This window comes from Pipra filicauda, unplaced genomic scaffold (genome assembly GCF_003945595.2).
Source record: "Pipra filicauda isolate LSUMZ 115617 unplaced genomic scaffold, ASM394559v2 scaffold32_size4067784_pilon, whole genome shotgun sequence".
Lineage (NCBI taxonomy): Eukaryota > Metazoa > Chordata > Aves > Passeriformes > Pipridae > Pipra > Pipra filicauda.
In genome coordinates, this window is record NW_024104454.1 from 565,427 (window position 1) to 587,649 (window position 22,223).

General features: G+C 38.9%; 2 protein-coding genes across 3 annotated transcripts in view; one reads left to right on the forward strand and one right to left on the reverse strand.

Annotated features, from left to right (window-relative positions):
• Positions 1 to 1,535: 1,535 nt before the first annotated feature.
• On the reverse strand, positions 1,536 to 17,088 carry LOC113993969 (APAF1 interacting protein). 2 transcript variants are annotated; one of them, XM_027732608.2, is made up of 8 exons: positions 16,943 to 17,088; positions 14,172 to 14,272; positions 11,171 to 11,219; positions 9,727 to 9,844; positions 8,529 to 8,664; positions 5,818 to 5,985; positions 5,168 to 5,290; positions 1,536 to 3,934 (listed from the first exon to the last, which is right to left on the reverse strand). In XM_027732608.2, the coding sequence occupies exons 1-7, from the start codon at positions 16,970 to 16,972 to the stop codon at positions 5,191 to 5,193; spliced, it is 702 nt and encodes a 233-aa protein (XP_027588409.1). In that variant the 5' UTR covers positions 16,973 to 17,088; the 3' UTR covers positions 1,536 to 3,934; positions 5,168 to 5,190. The 2 variants fall into 2 exon arrangements, with proteins under 2 accessions (XP_027588409.1, XP_027588410.1); XM_027732609.2 differs by lacking the exon at positions 16,943 to 17,088 and adding an exon at positions 16,384 to 16,904.
• A 207-nt stretch (positions 17,089 to 17,295) lies between these two features.
• Positions 17,296 to 22,223, forward strand: part of PDHX (pyruvate dehydrogenase complex component X) — a 36,864-nt gene continuing 31,936 nt past the window's right edge. The window contains exon 1 of the mRNA XM_027732602.2: positions 17,296 to 17,445. Within this exon, the coding sequence (XP_027588403.1) occupies positions 17,310 to 17,445 (136 nt within the window). The 5' untranslated portion in view covers positions 17,296 to 17,309. The remainder of the gene's footprint in view (positions 17,446 to 22,223) is intronic.

Sequence of the window (22,223 nt, forward strand, 5' to 3'; positions counted from 1 at the left end):
CTTTTTTTTTTCCTTGATTGAAACAAAGACAGCTAAATCCTTGGGGAGCCTAATGAAATTAAGCACCTAACTTTCCAATGGGATTTAGGGTAGTATCTGATTCATTCAAGCTCTTTTGAAATTCCCATCAAAGTGAACTGTTCAAGGCATGACCTTAAGGTAACACTTGGATCAGCCACAAAATCTAGACTTCCAGCTCTTTGTTTTAAACGTAAGACCTATTCTTTCTTCTATATCCAGTGTATTCTGTTTGTAATTACCAGAAATTACCATCAGAGAAATCGGAGCTAATGTGAGGCTCATTAAAGAGCAAGAATTTATGTTTAACTATTTAAAAAAATTCTTGTTGATCTGGTTTCTGGAGATTAAACCTGTAATTTTATCTGTCATAGATGAGAGAAACTTGCTAGTACAATAGCACAGTATCTTAAAAGTAAAAAAACCCAACACACATATGCAAGCATATATAGAGAGAATGTTTGTAAATGCTATTCAGACTACGTGAATTTCCACGATTCCCCATTAAATCCCATCTAGACAAACCTGCTCAGTCCATTTTCTGTACTGAGCACTAGCCAGTCACTAGTTTTCTTCTGACTGTTCTAGCAAAATCTAGTAGATGCTAGATTAAGTCTTGAGACTATAGAAAAGATTAAAAAATTTAATATATGGAAATGCTTTTGATTTCAATAGATTAAAATCCTAAGAAACAGACAATGGTTGTGGTTACACTCGAGGTTCACCTCCAAAATAATTTTGCAATGGTGCACTCAGTATGCTGAACCCCTAGCACTCAAATTTAGCAGAAACATGACCCTGTGCTAACGATGTCAACCAAAAAATAGTGAGATTTTATTTATCATCTGATTTACATAGTAAAACCTTGGCCAGTATCAGGATAAATGCCTGACAGCTCTTTTCCAGACTCAGGGACTTAAAAATCTGCTCTTTTAAAAATCATGTTGGGTAGTATTCTTCTGGAGTAACAGCTTTTAACATGAAGCTGGCTTGAAATTAAGCCAAATATACAGATCCACCAACTTCTATGAAAGCTTTAAAGAGCTGGTAGCAAAGCGCAGTCACAGGCACCTCCACACACTCTGCTACAAAAGTCTCTCAGCTCAGAGGGCTCTGGGTCTGTAAGGCACAATTTAAATTTCACTTAACAAGTAGGCAAAGAAAACAAAAACAAAGCCTGCAAGGGTTCACCTCTCCTTAGAACAAAACCTAAATGAAAGTCCAAAGCAACTTGAAAAATGAAGCATTCTCCTAATTTCCTTATTGCTTACAAATCTCTAGAGATAACTCTCTTCCGTAGGAATGCCTAAACTTGTATCTGCTCAGAGCTTTTTTAACAATTTTGAAATTAGGAAGGATTAATATCGAACTGGGTATTTTTTTCTGCTGCTTGATACAATAGTAATCCATTTAACGTGCTCCAGGGATTTTTTTGCCAATTTGCCATCTCCTGTAAAACGGCAAGAAATTGTTGCAAATCTATTTGCCCAAAAAGCACGGCAAAAAACAACCTAGAAGAAGGCTACTAATGTATTTGTATTGTTCCATTAGACAGTGAGCTTTTTTAATGTTAATTTTTAAATTACAATTTCAGAGATAAAGCAAATAGGATGCCAGTTGTTCAGGCACTACAGCTTTCACTACAGAACATGTATTGGCATCATAACTGCTTACTCTAAGTTACGAGTTCTATCTCTTAATGTTTCAAGATGCTGTATTCTGCAGTTTTATTTCCTTCTTGGAAAGCAAACAGGATGTTTGGTAGGAAGTTACTTTTATTGAGAAATGTTGGAACTTAGCTTTTTGGATGAGCCACTTGAAATGGGAATTATGTCATTTTGACATAAGCCTATCTGGTGATACTAAACCTAGATAATCGGCTCAATGGAGATCAAGCTTTTCCTGCAAACGTATAAAAATAGCTAGCTGGCTTATTAGCCCACAATTCACTTCAGAAAATGATATACACTTAAAAATTATGTGAGCTCAGAAGTTTTAAATCACATGATCAATTTTCCTATTTTTGTTCTACATAATTGGATCTGAACTGGAGGAGCTTTCTGAACACTCCAGAAAACAGTAATCATTTCACAAGTTTATGAGCCACCAAAGCTGTAAAGGCACTAATTTCTTTGATGAGAGTTCACATGAGAAGAGTGCATTTAGCTCAGTTCTATATCACTGAATGGGACTCCAAACATCTTGGAATCCTATATGACAAAACTTCTTGACTACTATAGAAATTGGATGTTTTACACAAATTTTAGAAAGGCTACAGAGTGGTAAATTGGAGCTGGATGAGAAAGTGAATATTTGTAATTAACATGACCCTAGAGGAATACATTTGGCAAAAAAACCTTTCCTCATGAATGTTCTTTTATAGTTTGTCATTATACATGCAAAATAAACCAATACTAAGTGTAAATATGCTGCTTTATACGTTCTTTATACTTACAGAACATTAGTATTATGGAATTATACAATTATGATCTATTCTGAAAGCATCATCAGAATACCACAGGAATTTACTTTTTGCAGAAATCAGACAGTTCAAATATTTACCACTGACAAACAAGTGTCTAATACTGAAAAAATGTATTGATAAACGTACAACCTGCAATAAGGTAGTGATAACCACTATTTCACAATAACCAAGGTCACCCCCCCCATAATGCTTAAAGATTGCACACTGCAGGTACAGCACTGTATAGTAGGGAAAGACAAACATGTCCAACATTTCCAAGACATTGAACTTAACTGTCATCTCCATGAAAAGGGGAAAGTGTTGTCTGCCATCTCCAGTATCAGCCATCTCATCTTTTGCCCTGGCTCTGGATCTCTTTGAACCCACCTTTGACTTGATTCAACATTTTACCAGTGCCTTATTAGGAAACAATTTAGTAATTTTCTTTCCTCCACTCCCACAGTAGTTTCCTTTTAGGTTGAAGAGTTAATTAACCTCATGGAAGCTCAAAAAAGTGCCAGAGATGATGTAGGGGAAAGCGGTAGGAATGCAAGGCCCCTAGCAGAGAACACGGTCAGTCAGTGCTTACCCTGCCTCATTCCCCCTTGGGAATAAAGTCTCAACGCTCAATCAGAAAACTGGTCACTCAAGGCTTACACTCAAGGCCACTGGGGAGCCACTGCAGAAGATCTTGAAAGACACTGTGTCATAAATATGCGATATGATGTTTTAATGAGCACTTTGATTAAATCTACCTTAGGGGGGCTAAGCAGAGGTCATAAAAAGCTGTCTTAAAGTTGTAATAAACAAAATCTTACTCAAAGTGAAGGAATGTAAAGATGTAAAAACCAGACAAGACCCAGAGCAGTCTTTCAGTAATAACTACAAAATATACACTATAAAATTATGTGTTTCCTACTCATTATAATGACAATTAGGAGAATTTAAAAATACATATGCTACAGGCTTAATTAAAAAAAAAACAACCCTATGAACATGGCATGAAGGAATCACAGTTCAAACAATGCTTTAAACTTTATTAACTTCTAATTAAGGGGTTGTCCTCACTTTTTTCCTGAAGAATAAAAGCTACTATAACTTTCAGAAATAGAGAGTTATAACAACTTAAATGATGTAGAATTACAGCAGGATCAGCCAATGCAAATTGTTGAAATATCCATTTTTAAGGCACACAAACAAAATGTCATGTTAGTTCTCCATAGTTGTTCAAAATCTTTTTTTTGCATCTCAATTTTCATTCCTCCTACTGTACCACTTGACAGGATTCATAAATAGCAATTCAGTTGTTTTGAAGTCTCCTTTTCTTCTTGGATGTGTTGAACAGTCAAAACCGCCTGCTGGCATCTGTCAATCCCCTGAGTATAACAGCACCCCCTTCTGGCTTCAACAGCATGAGCTGAAATCTGGAACTCCCATCACCATGTAAGAAACCTGTACAGGAGAAACAAGGTAAGAGTGAAAATATTCTAAAACTAGGCATTCAGTCATAATAAATAGGCAAAGGAATATTAATGCCACTACATTAGCCCAACCTATTCAACTGTAGGGGCTGAGGTGTAATTTTAGAATGGTTCTCATGGGCCATGAGGTAGTTCTGTGCAGGTGTGGCAGCCAGCATGTCTTTATCACTGTATGCACTGGCAGCACTCCAAATGTCTGCTAACACAGAGACTCACTGACAGGAAGCCTCCTGTCCAGCTGCTTCGTCCTCCAGTGTGGGCATAAAGGCTAATGATCCAAGTCCCCGTCTGTTCTGGGCTCATGCAGCCTGAGCAACCATGCGTCATTTCTTCTGATAAAAACGTGGTGGGTGCAGTGGATTATCTGATAGCACAACTCTGCAACAAGTTAGCCTATCCTGTTTAATTACGCCACCACTTTGGCCAAGAAGTCCTTTTATAATCTCTGTACTGGAATCTTTTAACTTGCTTACGTTTTCAGGAAGAGGTGTCTCAAACTCTGAAGTGTTATGCTACCACTGTGTTTTGCCATACCAAGCTGTACGTTGCTTTTGTGAGAACTGTTTCAGGGATCCTTCATGTTATCTGTGTTATCTGTGTGCTTTTACTTTGAACAATTTCTTATGAAAACTTTCAAAACCGATCATTGCTACACTAGAAAACAGAAAGTCAAGGTAATTCGCTGCATGAGGTAAACAGGTGACAGTAACCAGTGAAACTCTAACTGCAACCAGCCAAGTCCACTGAAGGAAAAAACCAAATCCACAAACACCCCCAACCAATCCACCATACAAGTAACACCAGGGATGGACTGATATCAAACCTGATCCTGCAAGACAAAGAACAACTGTGGGTGTTCAGACGTCTCTGTATAGATTATTTTACTAGGCTGGGGTATTCTTAGTCCACTGCTTTTACTGGTAATGCTTGATACTGTTTTGTTTTAAAAAGCAATTGCACTCCATGCTGTAAATAGGTGCTCAATATGGACAGAACATACTCGACTATTAATACATATTTTTTTTGTTTTATTGTATGGAAAAGGAGCGTTATTTCAGGCACAGATATAATTGCAGTGGTAACAAAGCAGACTGGGGGAAGATGAGCAATACTAAAGTTTCCTGAGTGGGAAACAAGACTGAAGTGATGGTGTCATCTGTAGTCCCTCCCTCCAAACAGATCGTCTTTACAGATAAATTCACACCTGAATATAAATGTTGTTGACATTTACAAGATCCCGTTTTCTCCGGCTGGATGTTTTGAAGGATCCAGCCCATGCTGCTTCATCTGCACTGCGATATCAAACAGGTAATCATAACACTCACACCTAAAATTAATAAGGAAAAAAAGTGAAATGTTAGTAAGGCTCAAGTCTTACCATGTTTTATGAAAACTAGTATTTTCCTTCCTTAAGCTTTATATCACCAATGCAATAGTCTGAATGGACAGCTCTATTACTGTTACTTCCAACACTGTGGGATGGAAAGTGCCCAGCATTTTTGTTGCATTTCTATCAGCAGATGAAGTAAATTCCAAAACTGGTACTAGGGAAGACTACACAAACAGTATTGGTAGGTGTCATATAAAAGCAGGGATTGTCTGCAGGTTTCATATGAGGAAGGACTTGTCCATATGAAAGGAAAATGTTGGTAACCTTATTAGCCAACACTGATATGAAAGAAAAAGCAAGCATTGGAATTATGGATGAACCCACTCCCAAAAGCTCCCCATACATGCAGTGAGGCCTTAATGTTCTGAATCATTGTCAATGGGTTGAAAATACACACGACATTAAGTTCACCAAGGTTTTGAGGTATAGCAGCAAAAGACAGCACGTTGCTAAATTGTACTCACATCGTTTTGGCTTTTTCCCATGTTCCTCCCCACACGTAAACACCATGACGTCTGACCAATACAGCACAAGAGTCTGGGTATTTTTCCATTGCACGTGCCATTCTTTCCTTGAGATCCTTCTCTTCTGGTGTATTTTCAATAATGGGAACCACTAGTGTATCATCATATCTGAAAGAAAAATGAATGTTCATGTATTTAAAAAAACCCTGTGCTTGGATCTATGAAGCTTTTCCCTAAGAAAGAGATTCTCCTTTGACTGTGTAAAGATGTTAATAAATTTTCAGCACTAATGATATCTTCTCTCGTGAGTCATGCTGTAACATAAGAATTCTCAGGAACATCTCTCACTCCCAAACACATACTATGCTGGCAATACCTGAGCTACACTTGAGGCACAAAAAGAAAATAACACTTTAATCTATTAGGTGTAGCTGTTTATTCACATATCACTTTGTAGTTGGGTCTCTTTACAACTTTTTCAAACTCTCCATCCTGTATTGGCATCATCTACAAGCTTTACCTCAGATTAAATTATTTAAAAGAATCATATCATGAAGAAGGAAATGAAACTGTTTGCTGGAGAGCAGAAAAAAATTAATTCAGGTAGTCCAAAAAGCCCCTGGAAGATTGTCCTTCTAAGGCATATAAATAGAAAGTAGAGTCAACACATGAAAAATAAATTCTCTGTGATGGAGTCATTGGTGGGCTACATGTGATCTTAAGAGAGCCTCAGAACCCCAGTTCCAAAGACAAGATTATGCATGTTACTCAGTGGAACTTGCCTAAGAGTTCTTCTGAAGGAGGACTGGGATACTTGGCATTGTTTGAACCTTAATTAACGCTGGCAGAAACTTGTTTAAATAGTTTTAATAAGTCCCCACTTCAGGTTCAGGTTTATCATTGAGATCACTTAGATATTTCATGAGTGGATGCTAGTAGTACTTACTTTTATAAAACACAAAAAGAAAGCAATGGTAAAAAACCCCAAAGCAACAGTTTGTACCTCAAATCAAATACTCAGAAAATTAAAGTCTCATCCCTTACAGTTTTCAATGCTGATACTTTCTCAAGGAAGCTATAAAAAGAGTGAATAAAAAAAATTAAGTGGCATTTGCAGTTTGACTCATTTATACTGATCACCAAAACTAGATTTCAGGCCAAATGAGATAATGGATTGGCTTCCTAGGTTCTGCTTTCTACGTGAGCTTGGATGCGGGTATAAATAATATAACTGATCCCTAATGATAACCATAAGCTTTTTATCAAAAACTAGTATCTATAAAATGTCAAGAAGACTCTGAATGAGCTAAATACTTGATATGTCTTTAGTTTTATGGAAATATAAGCAGCCTACATTTAGTCAAAACTTAATTTAAAATACCTTGTCATAGTCTGGATTTTCAAAGCTGTTTACTACTGATCTAATTCTCCTTCTACAGAAGTTGAAAGGAAAATTACTCTGGCATCACTGGAGTCGTATTTAGGCAAAAAAATACTTCTGATTATCATATCTGTAGCGTTTTCATGGATAGCTTCCAATTAGAAACAACACACTTTCAATCCCTTTCTTGAAAGGTTCCATTATCTACTATCAAATTTCTTTGGAATTCAATGGGGACCCTTGTGTGAGGCAAGACAGTGGAATCACTCTAGTATGGATAAATATGTGCTTATGAACCATATAATCTGAAGCTTTGATTTCTTCAGTTTTTCTGGTAAATTAACAGGGTGATACCAGACAACTTGGAGATATGGAACCCGATAAATATTACATCTCCTGACTAAAATACGATGTCTCCTGACTAATATTTAGCAATATTTGAGAGTTCAAAATGCATATCCAAAATAGAAAATTGATGTGGATGTTTTTAAAACTAGTGTTGTTAGAAAATTCAATACAAGGGATTGTATTTTGCCACATTAAAAATGCACATGCTAATGCTGACAAGAAGGTAAAGGTTGGCAAGTTAACCAAAATGGAACAAAATATGCTTGGGCATAAAATCACATACAGCTTGCTCCCTTGCCAAAGGGCAATAGTTAGATACAAAAATTAACATCAAAAAGTGGAAAGAATTTAACATTTCAATTTCTCATCTACTTGTCACATGTTATATAAATGTTGTTTGCAGATCCCAATTCAACACTCTGTGGGTGGAGACCTCAAAACAAGCCATCACACATAATTTGGAATAACTCAGCACTTACCTCAGAGCTCATCCTTGAAAAGTAATAACATTATCTTTAATGAGCTGTTTATTCTGAATTCTCTTTCAAACTCTGTCAAGTAAAATCTGAAATCCTCCACTCTCTTAACATGCCCTAAACTAGCACAGGCAGTGATATGTGAAGTCCACCCAAATGTAGTTTTCACATGCTATCAATGCAACCTAGTGTTGGTTGGCTCCAGTTTCAGCTTAACACTGTATAGATGTGTCAACATCTCAGGATGTAGCTCTTTATTTGGTCTGTTGCTGTAGCTCAACAGACCACAGTAGCCTTGACATTACAATATTTTATCTCAGATCTCTTCCACAGGCTTGAGACCTTACAGAAAGACTCATTTATTCCAGAGGTCTTTTTACTTCTTATTCCTAACATTTTATATTATACACTTTAATTCACATAACTTGAATAACTCATCATCTATTTGTATTGTTGAAAACAAATGATCAAATATCATGCCTCTTTTCTTAAATATAGAGAAGTACCTGTAATAGCCTCCTGAAGTACACTTTTGGATTCCTTTTATCATCTCCTGATGGGTAATACGGAACTCAGTCCCTGGGTAAAGAAGGGTAGCCATAACAGCAGCCTTGGAATGAGTATGGATCACTGCACCTGCCCCTAAGAACACAAAAAGAAGAAAAAAAATTTAGAATTAATTTAAAAATGTATCTATTAGAAAAATTTTATTCACATACTTGATTAATTTCCTTTGATTGGGTCTCTTAGCAAACGGTGATCTACTGCATTAGAGAAAAAAATATACAGCAATCTAAATGAAGATATGAGATCATTACTCACCTATAAAGGATAATTATAGATTGTCTTAGGACACTAGTGTTAACTTTTAGTTAGTGACAAATTCCAGGAGACAAACTACTTCTACAAATTCAAGGAGAAACACTACTTGTACATTTCTTTACATACTGCAATGACTGAAACACACTATTTATTTTATCAGAGTTCTGAGATTTTAAAGAATTCCCAAACTTATTTGTGAAATGAAAGTTTAGAGACTTTTACTTTGTTTTTATGTCTTCTTCAATTATCTACTGACTCTCTCAAAAAACATTTGTCATTACCTTACTGTGTCATGATGGAAAAATGACACATAATTATAATCTACTTATAAAGTTGCAATGTTGCCATTCCTCAGGTACACATGTAAGCTTCTTGTGCAGGAAGACCTGAAGAGACTTCCTAAATCCTTTCTAAAACAACAGATGTAAATCTTACACAACATCAAAAGCTCGCTATTACTGTCCACCTGCAAGAGAAAAGTTTCATACCTTTTTCACCTATTCATAATTCATAATTGTTAATCTCAGCCAATGGATGCAACGGGCTCTAAACCATAGTTGCTGGATAGGCAAAACTACTGGTTTAAAGCTGCTGTAAATCCCCCCACAACCTACCAATATACTGCACTAAAAATTAGTGATGATGATCACAGGAATAGCTACACAAGAAGGTAAAACTGTAAATTGTAAATGACACTGACAGGATGTTACTATGGATTCTCTTCCATTGTATATATACCTGTGCAAATCAATTTATTTTACAGTTTCATGTTTATTTCATTGTAACTTCTATGTATAAAAAATATGGTATTGAATATCAATTTTGTGGATGTACATTTACAGTGTTTCAGACATGGATGAACTAAAAACATTTGCTACATACCTCTCATAGTGTAGGCGTTCATAAAGAGAGGTGTGCACTGGCTTTTCTTTAGCTTCTTGTGCAGTGGAGGACCACTGATGTCCTGCTCATTCATGTCACAAACAAACATATCTTCTGGCTGTAAGAATGAAGAAACTATTTTGACCTGTGATGACTTGAATAGCTTTGTTTTCCTTCTAGGGAAACAAATACATATGCACCGTATATTTAATATAGAATGTGATTTTAACTTTATAAAAGTGCTAGAGTGTACCACATTTATTCTAGCTGCTAATAGTACTTACTGACATTGTGTAATGGGAATTAATTTTAGGTACTCTTTTTATTATGAGGGATTTTAAGCAGGTATTTGTAAATCTACAATATTCTCAGAAAGGAGACGGCCTGTACCTAAATAACAGAAAACAGATCAAAAGGAAAAGTAGTAACTGATTAAAAAAAAAAAAAGAAATGTAGATGTATTTTTCCTTCCCCACTTAAAGAACCAACAAAGGACACAAATTAAACATACAAATAATCTATTCAACTTGTAGAACTATTTCTTTTTAAACCTTGCTTTTAGTAGCTTTACATGAATGGTACCTTTGCATCAATTAGATACTCATAATAGTACAAAGAATTGTCCAGGGCAGTAATAAAACTTTCTTTTTTAATGTTATTTTAACAGTCAGCAGAAAATACAGTTGCAAGAGATTTCCTCACTCACTGCACTCAAGCCACTGCTACTGATAGCACAGAAGAGACCATCATGGTTATCTTACGTACCTCTGCCTGCCTTACTTGTTCACATCCCCAAACAATGCTGCTAAACCCTGCGTTTCTATCAGTGAAGGGATTCCTTTTACTCCTCATGGTATTTATCCTCAGATCTATGAAATGATAAATCCTTTCCACATATTATGCTATTCTGGGGGAGTTCCTGCTGTCATCAAATAGTTACCATTTACCATTCTCCCCTTCACTTACAGTTTGGGGTTTTTTTTGGAAAAGAGACAGATAGACAAGGTCACCTTTTCATGGGGAGAGCCCAAATATTTACTGAGACTATCAAGAAAAATATTTGTAATCACTCAAATGAAAATAAACAGTGACGAGGCATTAATGCTTCTTTATGTATGTGCCAGAGTAACTTGAAACTGTGGCCAGACAGCTATAAAGATACTCAAGCTTGACAAAGAATAAAGCTGCACTTGAGTTCAAATCCCACACAGTTTTGTGCTTATTTAAAGCAAAGAGATCTTCAAGACTAATATACACTGGCCACTGAAACACATACTGGCTTGCTATGGTAGTGGAGTACTGGGAGAAATCAGCAGTTGTTTCAGTGAGGTAGTCAACAGCGCAACAAGTTTCCAAGTTTACATAAGAAAAAATGAAACTCTAACCAAAGGCACTTTCCTGTATTTCAGGATGAGCTCTGAGGTAAAAGTACAGCTTCACGTACCTGTATTCTTTCCTTTTGGACTCCTGAAGGAGCGATGTAGATTTCATTCCTATGAAAAGTTGCAGACGGGGAAAATCAGTAAACACAGCTGAACAATGACTTTCCAACTGCACAGGCATTAGAGCCCTTGATCCCTGAAAAGGAAATAGCAAATCTAGCCCCTAAGAACTTTCTTGCTCCTTCTATACATTGACATGTAGATGGTCATCAAAATAGAACCAAATTGTAGAAGCGCCTATAAAATCTTTAACTTGCAGGGGTACAAACCCCTATTTTCACCTTTGTAAGAGGAAGTAGGAAGTGCAGCCTTATTTTTCCTACCCAAAAAAAAGCCTCTCCCTTCAATAATTCAAATTCTAATTCCCAGAATTCAGAATAAAAATTAAATGAGAAACTGCAAGCAGATACTGATCTGTGACAAAGCAAGTCACAAAACTATTACTAAAAAATCCACAGACTACCTATAAACAGTAATAATTACCTGTAGCATTCTTCAATATAAATACTTTACTTTTTAACTGTGCAGTTTAGGTTTTTTGTGCAGTTCTATATCTATTTGTATTGATAAAGGGATAACACTGATATGATGAAATTAAATGAAATTCAAGTAGAAGTGCATCACTTCTTGCAAGGTCTACATGAACAAAAACTACAAAAATTGATTTAAATTAAAATTATTTTAAGATGGTATCTGAATTATTCTCCTTATTAGCAAAAAACCCCAACTAGATTATCTCTCTCAATTGTAATCACTATTTGGCTTCAACAGTCACATAGTAAATTCAGGAGCATAGAGACATCTAGTGAATAATTAGTCAAGTTACAGATACATTTCCTACAGACCATGAGAAGTTTGTATTCCTGGACAAGAGCAATGGAGCTGGTGAAGGGTCTGGATCACAAGTCTTATGAGGAGAGACTGAGGGAGCTGGAGTTGTTTAGACTGGAGAAAAGGAGGCTCAGGGGAGACCTCATCACTCTCTACAACTACCTGAGAGGAGGTTGTAGCCAGGTGGGGGTCAGACTCTTCTCCCAGGTAACAAGTAACAGGAGAATTGGAAATGGCCTCAAGTTGCACCAGGGGAGGTTTAGATTTCATATTAGGAAAAGTTTCTTCACTGAGAGGGTTATCAAGCACTGGAACAGGCTGCCCAGGGGAGCAGTTGGCTCACCATCTCTGGAAGTGTTCGAAACACTTTAGGCATGGTGATTAGGGATGTGTTTTAGTGGTGAACTTGGCAGTGGCAGGTTCATGTGGACTCGAGGATCTTAATGGTCTGTATCAACCTAAACAATTCTGTGATTTTAATTCTTCTAAAAATAAAAACTCTTAAGATGATGTATATCCATAGGGGTAAAATGTCTGTGAAGTACATAAAAATGTAGCTTTATCATATTTGTAATTTTTAACATTCATGAATTAACACTGCCAACATTGCATTACTTTAGTCCCTTGCGTGAGCAAGATGACTGAGAGAGTGACATATGGAGAAATCAAGTGGTGATTCAGTTACCAATGAAAGATATGCAACTTTTTTTAAAAACAGACTTTTTTCTTTTTAACCAGAAAGGAAAACTCTAATGATGAAATACAGCCTTCAAAACACAAGATATCTGACAATGAATTTTAGATCCATTTTTTAGTATGTTAACTCACGTCCAAAGTGGCATTTTTTTTTCTGAATAGTTGATATGAACAGTGAGTAATGCTGATTAGAATTAGCTGGTAAAACCAGTTGTTGTATTTTAATCAAATTGTAATTGTTCACTATTTCCTATGTAACAATTCTAAGATAGTCTGATCTCTGCCTTATATTTTGAAACAAAGCTACTGCTACTGTAGATATAAAGCAGTATAGTACACACACATAACTATTCCTAGACCATGTACAATATTGATATCAACTAAAACATGTATTTATTTAGGTATAGTCTGAGCAACCAAGTAACAGAACTGCTGAGGAAAACTATACTACTATGTTAGTGAATTCTCTGATAATGCCATTTGTCTTGCCACAACCAATATGAGTCACAATGAAATGACAAAGAAAATAGGCTACATTTAGCTACTGATGACAAATTAGTGCTAGAAAGATCCTTCCAGAGACAGCTTTGAAAACAAAAAATAACCCTCTTATCATTGCTCACATTGTTATTACTGCTCTTGCTTTGCTGGCAAAAATCAAGCAGGGAGGTGAAATGACCTGCACAAAGTCCAAACGGCACAAATATTTGCATTTAGAATCTTTTCTTCTATATAAAAATATATATATATAATATATATTTGAATAGCAATGGCTGTGCATGCATGCATGCAAGTGTATATCAGAAAATGAGAAGTCAGACACTCTCAAGTTAGTATCACAACCCTGTGACTGGGGACAGAATTGCAGGCTCTGTGTAAGGCATTTTGCAGAATGAGAACTTTTTTTCGTGGCCACTGAGAGGAGCCCTGTCTCCACAAAAGCTTGGAAATTATGAATGTGGGGAGACAAGCAAATTAAAACACAAAGCAGTGCTTCTTAGTAGCAGATACACACCAAAAATTATTGCTATTACCTCTGTAGAATAGTAATCTCCTGCTTAAAGGAAACTACTTGCCTGCAAAATGTCTAGGGTGAGACTGATCTCATTTAACCAAAGGCATTTGAAAGCCTTGTGCCTGGTGTAACCCACTCTAAATTCCATAGTCAGCAAAATGAAAAAGAGGGAATGCAGTGTTCTGTGAAGACAATTCATCTACCTTCAACAAAGATAGGAAAAGGACAGAAAAAAGTCCCTCTCTAAAGTTGTCTCTCCCCATTGAAGGGATTGCAGTGATTAATCCAGACTAGTCAGCTCCTTTCTATATGGTTAAATTTGACAGACTGTTCATTTCCCCCTCCGCTTTCTTGCTCACTCCTGACTTTCATTTTTCATGGAACGAAATGCCCTCACCAACTGCTAAACACAACCAGCCCCTCTCTAACCATCACATTGTCTCTCTTTCACCATTACTTACCCATGTTTCAAGCTGATTCCTCCTCCAGTTCCTGTTACCCAGCCTAAATCATAAAACAGTCTACAAAGCTCTGGGATAAGATTCCTTGGATGTAACTTATCCTAAAAATAAATTAAAGAAATAAATAAAAAACATCAGATATGCCACAAACCTAAGAATTTAAATTTTGAAACTGAGTTTAAAGGAGTAGTACTGTCATACTGCCATACAACAGTCTAATTTATGTTTTCTGTGAATTTATTTTGCTTGATTTACAAATTTCAGCAGAACAGATTTTATTAGTTGTTGTACATATCATTTCAAAACCAAAGCAAAACAAACCCACTCTCCCAACCCAAAACTCCAGAAAACAATATGGATCTAATAGAATGAAAATGAAGGCGGTCTCAGGCTGCTTGTGGAACAAATTTGTAAAGGTTTTGGGGATAATTTGCAAAAGGTGTAAAACTGAACTACAATGTGGATATTTTTACAGATTGTAGTAAATAAAAATAAACAGTGCCTGAATTAAGTATCCCCCATTCAGAAATTGCTGAGAAATCACGCATTTTCCTCAGAAATAAGCATAGACTGCACAGATGAAATCACACCACTGATACATCATATTGATGGGTAGTAAACCATGATGAGGTTTCCTTGAATAGCCATGAAGTGATAAGTCTGATGTGGTAAAACAGATCTGTGCTACACTGTACACATGAAGTGAGAAAAGTACAACGAATAAGCTGGGAGATAAGCTGTTTAAAATCTGTCTTCAGCATAGAAATGGATCAAATAAATCAAAATAGCAAAAATAATGTCATGAGTCTTCAAAAAAAATTATTTTCTACAACACGTTCAGCACCACACAGTGCAAAAGGGAGGGTATTTTTAGGTGAGAAACAAAATAATTCTCATGAAGAGACAGGAAAGCAATGTGGTGAGAATTCCTCCTCCGCTAAAAGCTTTGGACTGTCAGTTTTTGTAGCAACTACAAACCTCCCACTGAAACTGATAATTTATGGCCTTTTCAATTTTTTTTATTGCAGTAACTAGAAGATTCAATAGTTTTTTAAAATGACAAATGATTAGCTGCTCTACTGCCCACCTTAGTCATTTATGCCCATGAAAGGATGTTTCCAAGACAAACGTTATTTTAGCAGGAAGAATCCACATTAGAGGGGAGTATTTTGTCAATACCCACAAAAGAGAGGGAACAAAAGCAAAAGAAAAAGCAGCACAGCAAAACTGGCAGGCAGTTGGTTAGTTGGTACCAGTATCTTTGCTGAAATATTTAGAAAAAAGTGCTGCTGTCACTGCTGTCCCCCATCACTCCAATGCCCCAGTGACTCTAAAGCTGAATGCTGAGTGATTCTTGAGGGTCTAAAGGCTGTAAGAATCAAGCAAAGGGGAACTGGGATTTTGTGACACCTCAAGACTGTCTCCTGGCCCACAGAACCACAACAAGCCGAGGCTTTGCCTAATGCAGTCCCTCTGAACAGACAGAACACCTGCACATTGTTGCAGCTGCTGGAGGAAAATGCTTCCAGTTGGTGTTGGACTTGCAGAACGAGACGAGGGGAGGCACAGGTGCAAGAGCACAGCAGTGGTTCTGAGGCAGGAGACAGGGAAGGTGAATTAATGGAGATGGCAGCCTGGGGCAAGCTTGATAAGGTTTGGAGTGTCCTACTTTAACCTCATCTTTACAACCTCCAACAATAGCGAGTCACGGGATCCTCAGGCAACCCATTTAACTGTTCCAGGTTAGAAATATTTTCCTAATGCCTACCCTAAACCTTGCTGGACAAAACTTGAATCTGTCCTCTCTTACCTAACAGTTATATACATAAAAAAAAGGGTCTTCCCTTTCATATCTCTAACAACATTTTACATATTAAGACGACTCCATTTGCCCCTCATTTTATTTTACGACCAAGGAGATTCCTTCCCTCATTCCTAACAGGCCACATTACCCAATCTGCTGATTACCCCCATGTCCCTGCTGAGGTTCATACTGGTCTCTCGACCAGTGCCACACGCAACCCAGAGAGGTACTTTGAGCCCCATCCAGGTCATGTTTCATGTGCTCCAGCACAGTGTTTGGTTCGTCTGATGAAGCACAGCACTGCCAACTCACCTTCTGGTTGTGATGATGTATAAAACCCCAATCAAAACCAAAAAAATCACCCAAACAGAAAAAAATCACAGAACAAACCTAAAAAACCCCAGTTACCATAAAAAGGTCCACAAGTCCTGTAGCTGCAGCCAAACTGACAGCTGGCAACGTTTTGGGAACTGCAGGGAATTTCCTAATATCTTGATAGAGAACCACAGAACTCTTAGGGTTGGAAGGGGTCTCTAGTGATCATCCAGTCTAGTCCCTCTGCCAAGGCAGAGCCACCTGGAGCAGGTGACACAGGAACGTGTCCACGTGGCTTTGGAATGTGTCTAGAGAGGGAGACTCCACGACTTCCCTGTTCCAGTGCTCTGCCACCCTCAACGTCAGGAAGTTCTTCCTCATGTTGAGGTGGAAGTTCTTGCGTTTTACTTCATGCCCATTACTCCTCGAATACTGGAGGCCGAGCACGCTCAGCTCCTGCCGGCTGCACTGCCCGCTGGCCGCCGGGGCACTGCCGGCTCACAATCAGCCTGTCACCCACCAACACTCCCAGGTCCTCTCTAACAATTAGCAACTACGAAGGCACATGCTAATTACGGTGGTTCCATGGGCAGCCCCGGCCCCCACGGTCGCTCCGCTCCCCGGACCACAGGGGGACCCCCTGCCCCGGTACCTGCTCCCAGTCTCCCGCCGCGGCGGCCATGGCGCGGGTCCTCGCTCGGGGGCCTCTTGCGGGCGCCGCGGGGCGCCTGCGGATCGCCGGACATCCCCTGACCGCAGGCACCGACCTGGACTGGGGGGGATGGAGAGGCCGGGCGGCGGCAGTGACCGGGGGAGGTGCGGGGGCGGGCGGGGCCCGGGTGTCCCTGCGGTTGGCGTTTGCTCGTGCCCGGGGCAATAGGGGCACTCGGTGCCGCGGGCGGGGCGGGCGGGGGCGGTGAAGCCGTTGCTTCGCAGGGCTGAGACGGCGGCACCGCGGGCGGGACGGGTTCTTTCTGCTCAGGCAGGGAGAGGGGCAGCCCCGGGGCGGGAGCGGAAAGATGGCGGCGTCCCTGCGGCTGAGCGGGGAGCGGGCGCTGAGGCTGCTCCGGGCCGGGCGGGCGGCGCTGGGCGCGGGGCTCCCTGTCGCCGGACGAGCGGGATGGAGGCACCTGCACGGCACCCGGGAGCTGCTGGGTGAGCGACAGGCCGCCGTGATGGCTGCTCTGCTGCGGATGTGCCTGCGGCGACCTGCGGCGGGGAGTGAGGAGTGAGGGCGGGTTGTTGCGGTGGATTGACCTTGGCTGGGTGTTTGGCACCCACCGCAGCCGCGCTGTTACTGCCTCCGCATCTGAACGGGGGAGAGAGGGTATAAGAGAAAGTTCATGCGTTGAGATAAGGGCAATGGGAGGTCACTCAGCCACTGCTGTCGTGTGCAGAACAGACACGACTCGGGGATAGTAACTGGATTTATTACCAGTCGAAATCAGAGCAGGATAATGGAAAGTAAAGCAAATCTTAAAAACACTTTTCTTCTTGCACTCCCTCCCACCCCCAGCGGTGCAGGAAGACGAGAATGGAGGTTACGGTCAGTCCATCCCGATTTGTTCTGGCGCTGCTCCGGTAGAGGAGTCGGAGTCCTTCGCTCCAGCCTAGGGTCCCTCCCACGGGAGGCAGTTCGTCCTGAACTGGGCAAAAAGTGAAGGCTGTGCGAGGGCAGGGAGCTATGAATGCCCAGTGATGCCCGGTGGGTGTTGGGGTGAGAGGCCGCTGGTGCTGGGCGGAAACTGAGCAGCAGTGATGGGGGGAGGTGGATGAGCTGGGTTTGTTTGGCAGGGTGCTCTTTGGTTTGGTCTCCCGTGGCACTGCAAGTGCATTAGGATGCGTATGGGCTGAAAGGAGAAATTGCAGAGAGAGGTGAGAATTAGTAAAGGTAAAAACACCTGAAGGAGTTGGAATGTAGAGAGGAAAAGGAGTGATGGGAGATTAGGCCTTCAAATATGAAAATGTTCTCTTGTGGATAAGAAGAAAAGTTCTCATGGAAAATAGGGGAGTGTTTTCTAGGTGTTAAGTATAGCTAAGCACTGAAAAAAAGAAACTTTTAAATTGTTTTAATTGGTGTTTTTTTTGGATCCATGTTTGGAGATTCCACCACACTTCTGTCCTCTTACTCTTCAGGTAATGTTTCAACTAATTAGAGAAGGGCATGGAAGGTGTATTTTATGTAATTTTTTCCCCCTTTTTTTATTTTTTTATTTAACAGAGAAGTGGAGTTTGTATTTATTAATTGCATATCTAGCATACACTTCCACGTAGGAATCGAGGTGTGAGGTTATGACAACAACTTTTCAAGATGCATTTTTCAGTAGTTTTGTTGCAGAATTATCAGGCAGATCATCTATTGACCTTCCATATTTTCCTCTGTCTCTGAGAGATGTGGGAAGAGTTTTGGATGCTGAAATGAAATGTAATCTTTCCCTACTTGATCTGTAAGTTACAAGTTGTAAAACATTTAAACAATAACCAGGTACATTGTTATGAGGTCCTGGTGTGATGCTGAGCATGAACTCTTTGGGTTTTAAGTGCGCTTTTAAAGAAATAAGCTTGTGTAATAAAACTCAGTAGTAGTTCAGAGACTTTTTAGTGACTATGGTTTAGATCTCAGTATTCCCTTCTTTCCAGCACTCGTTGCTTTTGCAGCTTTGCAGTATGAAAATCTTTTCCTTTTGCAAGACCTGCTGTGTGTGATACAGGGAAGTCTATCCCTTTCTTGAAATGAGTGTTACTTAGTTTCAAATTTTATTAGAAAAAAATTGCTTCTTTCTTCATATAATATGTTTGTCTTTTTGACCAATGCAGGATTACCTACCTTGAAATTAGTCTTGTTATTTAACTCTTTAGAGACCTCTTGTCTACAGTCCTTCCATGCAATCTTTGTGGTGACTGTATTTTGTATCTAGTTGGAGTTAAATTTCTAAATTTGGATATGGAAATGAGTGAAACCTTTTTTACTTCCTTACAGTAAGCTTTTGTGTTTTAAGGTGGATATATCACTCCTTGAACTCATTCAGTCTTTCCTCTCCGAACCCTTCTAATATTCCTTACAGCTTTTCAAGGTGGTGCATATCTTGGTGACATTGTCTTTCTTAAATGTTTATTGTGGCCTCTAAAATGAAAACAAAGAGAAAACTCGCGTTTTCTCTGGTAAACTACAGCTCTTCTGGACATAAAACTCACTCTTGGTTCCTAGTTTGAGAATTTAAAGTTAAATCAGTTTTATTTTAGCATTAGTTTTATTTTTTTCTCTTTTCTATTTCTGAAAATACCACCATTTGAAGTATTGGCTCATATGGATCTAGTTTGGTTGTGTTACTTTAGTTTTTTGTTTCTCTCTGTGTTTCTATCCTTGTCTATGGTGGTGGTAGAGGAAAAGTTGTCTTGCATAATTAAAACAATTCAAAATGGAATTCCTAGTTTGTTGGTCATAGGGAAGGAAGAAAAATAGAAAATAGAAAGACCTCTTTATGTTAGAGGTCTGTCAATTTTTTGTTTGTTTTTAATGTATCTTAGTCTTAGAATTGGTGTCAAGTTGGAGTAAATGTTTCAGTTATTGACTACAGAGTATGAATTAGGAAGTTATGAAATACCTCTCTGTGGGGCACATTAAAGTATTTCTCTTCAGTTCACTGCAGGCTTTTTTGGTATGAAAATGCTGTGGTTGGTTCCATATCAAAAGGGGACAAGAAGAGGTAATAAAACTGTCTAACACTGAGTAAGTTTAAATACAAAATTCCCTGTCATTGGGATTCTTAGATTGTAGTTTATAGGTAATGATAGAGGTCTACTGGTCTGTTCTTCTCTTAAAGCCCTGCTCTTCTCACTGTTTGATATACAGCCTAAATATGCATTGATTCCCTTCATGGAGAAGGTGGAAAACTGAGGAAGGATGAAGGAAAGAATTTTTTTGAGTTACCATTTTATTTGTCTGAATTCCCATTTAGTAGAGGTTTTGCAGTTTTTATGTAGTGTCAAGTGGGTTTATTCTGTGTGGCATGATTTTGTTTTAGTGGGACTGTTAGTAATAAGTAGTTAAGTGCCCGGGAAGATTGTTAACTACTGTATTGGCTATTAAAGATGTAGTCAGAGACCTTCTAGGTCAGTTTGAGTTCTGCTTCTCCATTACAGTTACCAGTCCTGCTGTAGGGCACAATAGTAGAGAAAGTGGCAGTTTCTCATTTTCAGACTTGACATGTGCCTTAACTTTTTTTTTAATTCCCCCTTCTGCTTTGTACCCTTTTTTTTTTTTTTTTTTTTTTAATGGGTACTTGCTGCTGAATCTTCTCTCCTGACTTGATCAAAGGACCAGAATGGATTGTATGTTTTGTGGTAGTTGCTCATAACATTGAAGGGAAAATGTTGCAGTTGCACAGATTTATTGCTCAGTTTTGTATTTATGCCAAAGTATGAAGCATGTTCTGGGAGATGGATCAAGTGGCTCTTCGTGGAAGTGAAACATGTAAAGCACCGTGTTTAAAAATTAATTTTTTCCTCATTAAAAATGTGGATTATTTTCACTTTTTTTTCTGGGAATTCTATCCACTAGTTCTCAATAGTCCTAGATATTTGTGGGATATGACTTCAAAATAATGTTTTGATTGTCAAAGTTAGACTTGTCGAGTTAGACCAATGAAACTGAGAACATTTATTTGCATCCTGTAATGTATTCTTTTTCTCCTTGCTGCTATCTGTTAATACTCTTTATAAATATGTATAGTGTAAAGCCTATTGTTAGCTTGTAATTTGTCAGTCATTTTTCAAATAGTACAAAACTATATTTGGAAAATGAACATAGATAGGCATTCACATACTTAATGTTAGTCCATTTTTTGTGTAATAGTCCAAGACGAGAGGTTGCAAGAATAAACTTTTTAAAGAAAATCCTTGAAGGTAATTCATATGGGACTTGTCAGCATTACAAGGAACATTGTCTGGATAAATTTCTAAACATTACAGTCTTGAGTAATATTAAACTGAAAAACATTTAAGTACCATGGTAAATCTGAGACAAAAAATATGTGTATTTGCTCATGCAGTCTTCTGGGAACATCATCCATGCAACTGGGCTGATTTCCACAAAATACAAGTGTTTGGGGGAGCATGATCCTGATTGTGTTGCTGTCTGGGAGGGCTCTAGGGGGTAAATTACTCCCTTTCTACTCTTGGTGCATTTTAAAATGTTGAGATCATTGATAGCTGCTTAGGTCATTAGGGGTTCACTACAGTGTTTCCATTTCACATTTTTTAAAAAATCACTGAAGAGTTTGGGTTGGAAGGTACCTTTAAAAGTCATCTAGTCCAACCCCCTGCAGTGAGCAGGGGCATCTTCAGCTAGATTAGGTTGCTCAGAGCCCCATCCAACCTGGCCTTGAATATTTCCAGTGATGGGGCATCTGCCAACTCTCTGAGCAACCTGTTCTTGCGTTTCACCAAAAATCTTCCTTATATCTGGTCTAAATCTGCCCTCTTTCAGTTTAAAACCATTACCCCTTGTCCTGTTGTTGTAGGCCCTATTAGAAGGTTTGTCTCCATCTTTCTTAGAAGCTCCCTTTAAGTATTAAAAGGCTGCAATAAGGTCTCCATGGAACCTTCTCTTCTCCGGACTGAACAACCCCAACTCTCTTGATGTTTCTTCATAGGAGAGGTGTTTCATCCCTCATCATTTTTAGGCATTCTTCTGGACCCCCTCCAACATATCCATGTCTTTTCTGTACTGAGGATTCGAGAGCTGGATGCAGTACACCAGGTGGGATCTCACCAGAGTAGAGCAGAGAGGCAGAATTACCTCCCTTGACCTGCTGGGCATGCTGCTTTTGATGCAGCCCAGGATATGGTTTACCTTCTGGGCTGTGAGCCAGAAGGCTGCCACATGACCACCTTTTCATCCACCAGGACCCCAAGAGGTAGTTTTCACTACC

Bases quoted from the DNA above. Each gene is read 5' to 3' on its own strand.
- LOC113993969 (XM_027732608.2), bottom strand. From the start codon at position 16,972: ATGGCCGCCGCGGCGGGAGACTGGGAGCAG. The intron at 9,845-11,170 runs GTACGTGAAGCT...TCATTCTTACAG, and splicing joins TCCAAAAGGAAAGAATACAG to CCAGAAGATATGTTTGTTTG. The intron at 8,665-9,726 runs GTATGTAGCAAA...TTGTGTTCTTAG, and splicing joins GAACGCCTACACTATGAGAG to GGGCAGGTGCAGTGATCCAT.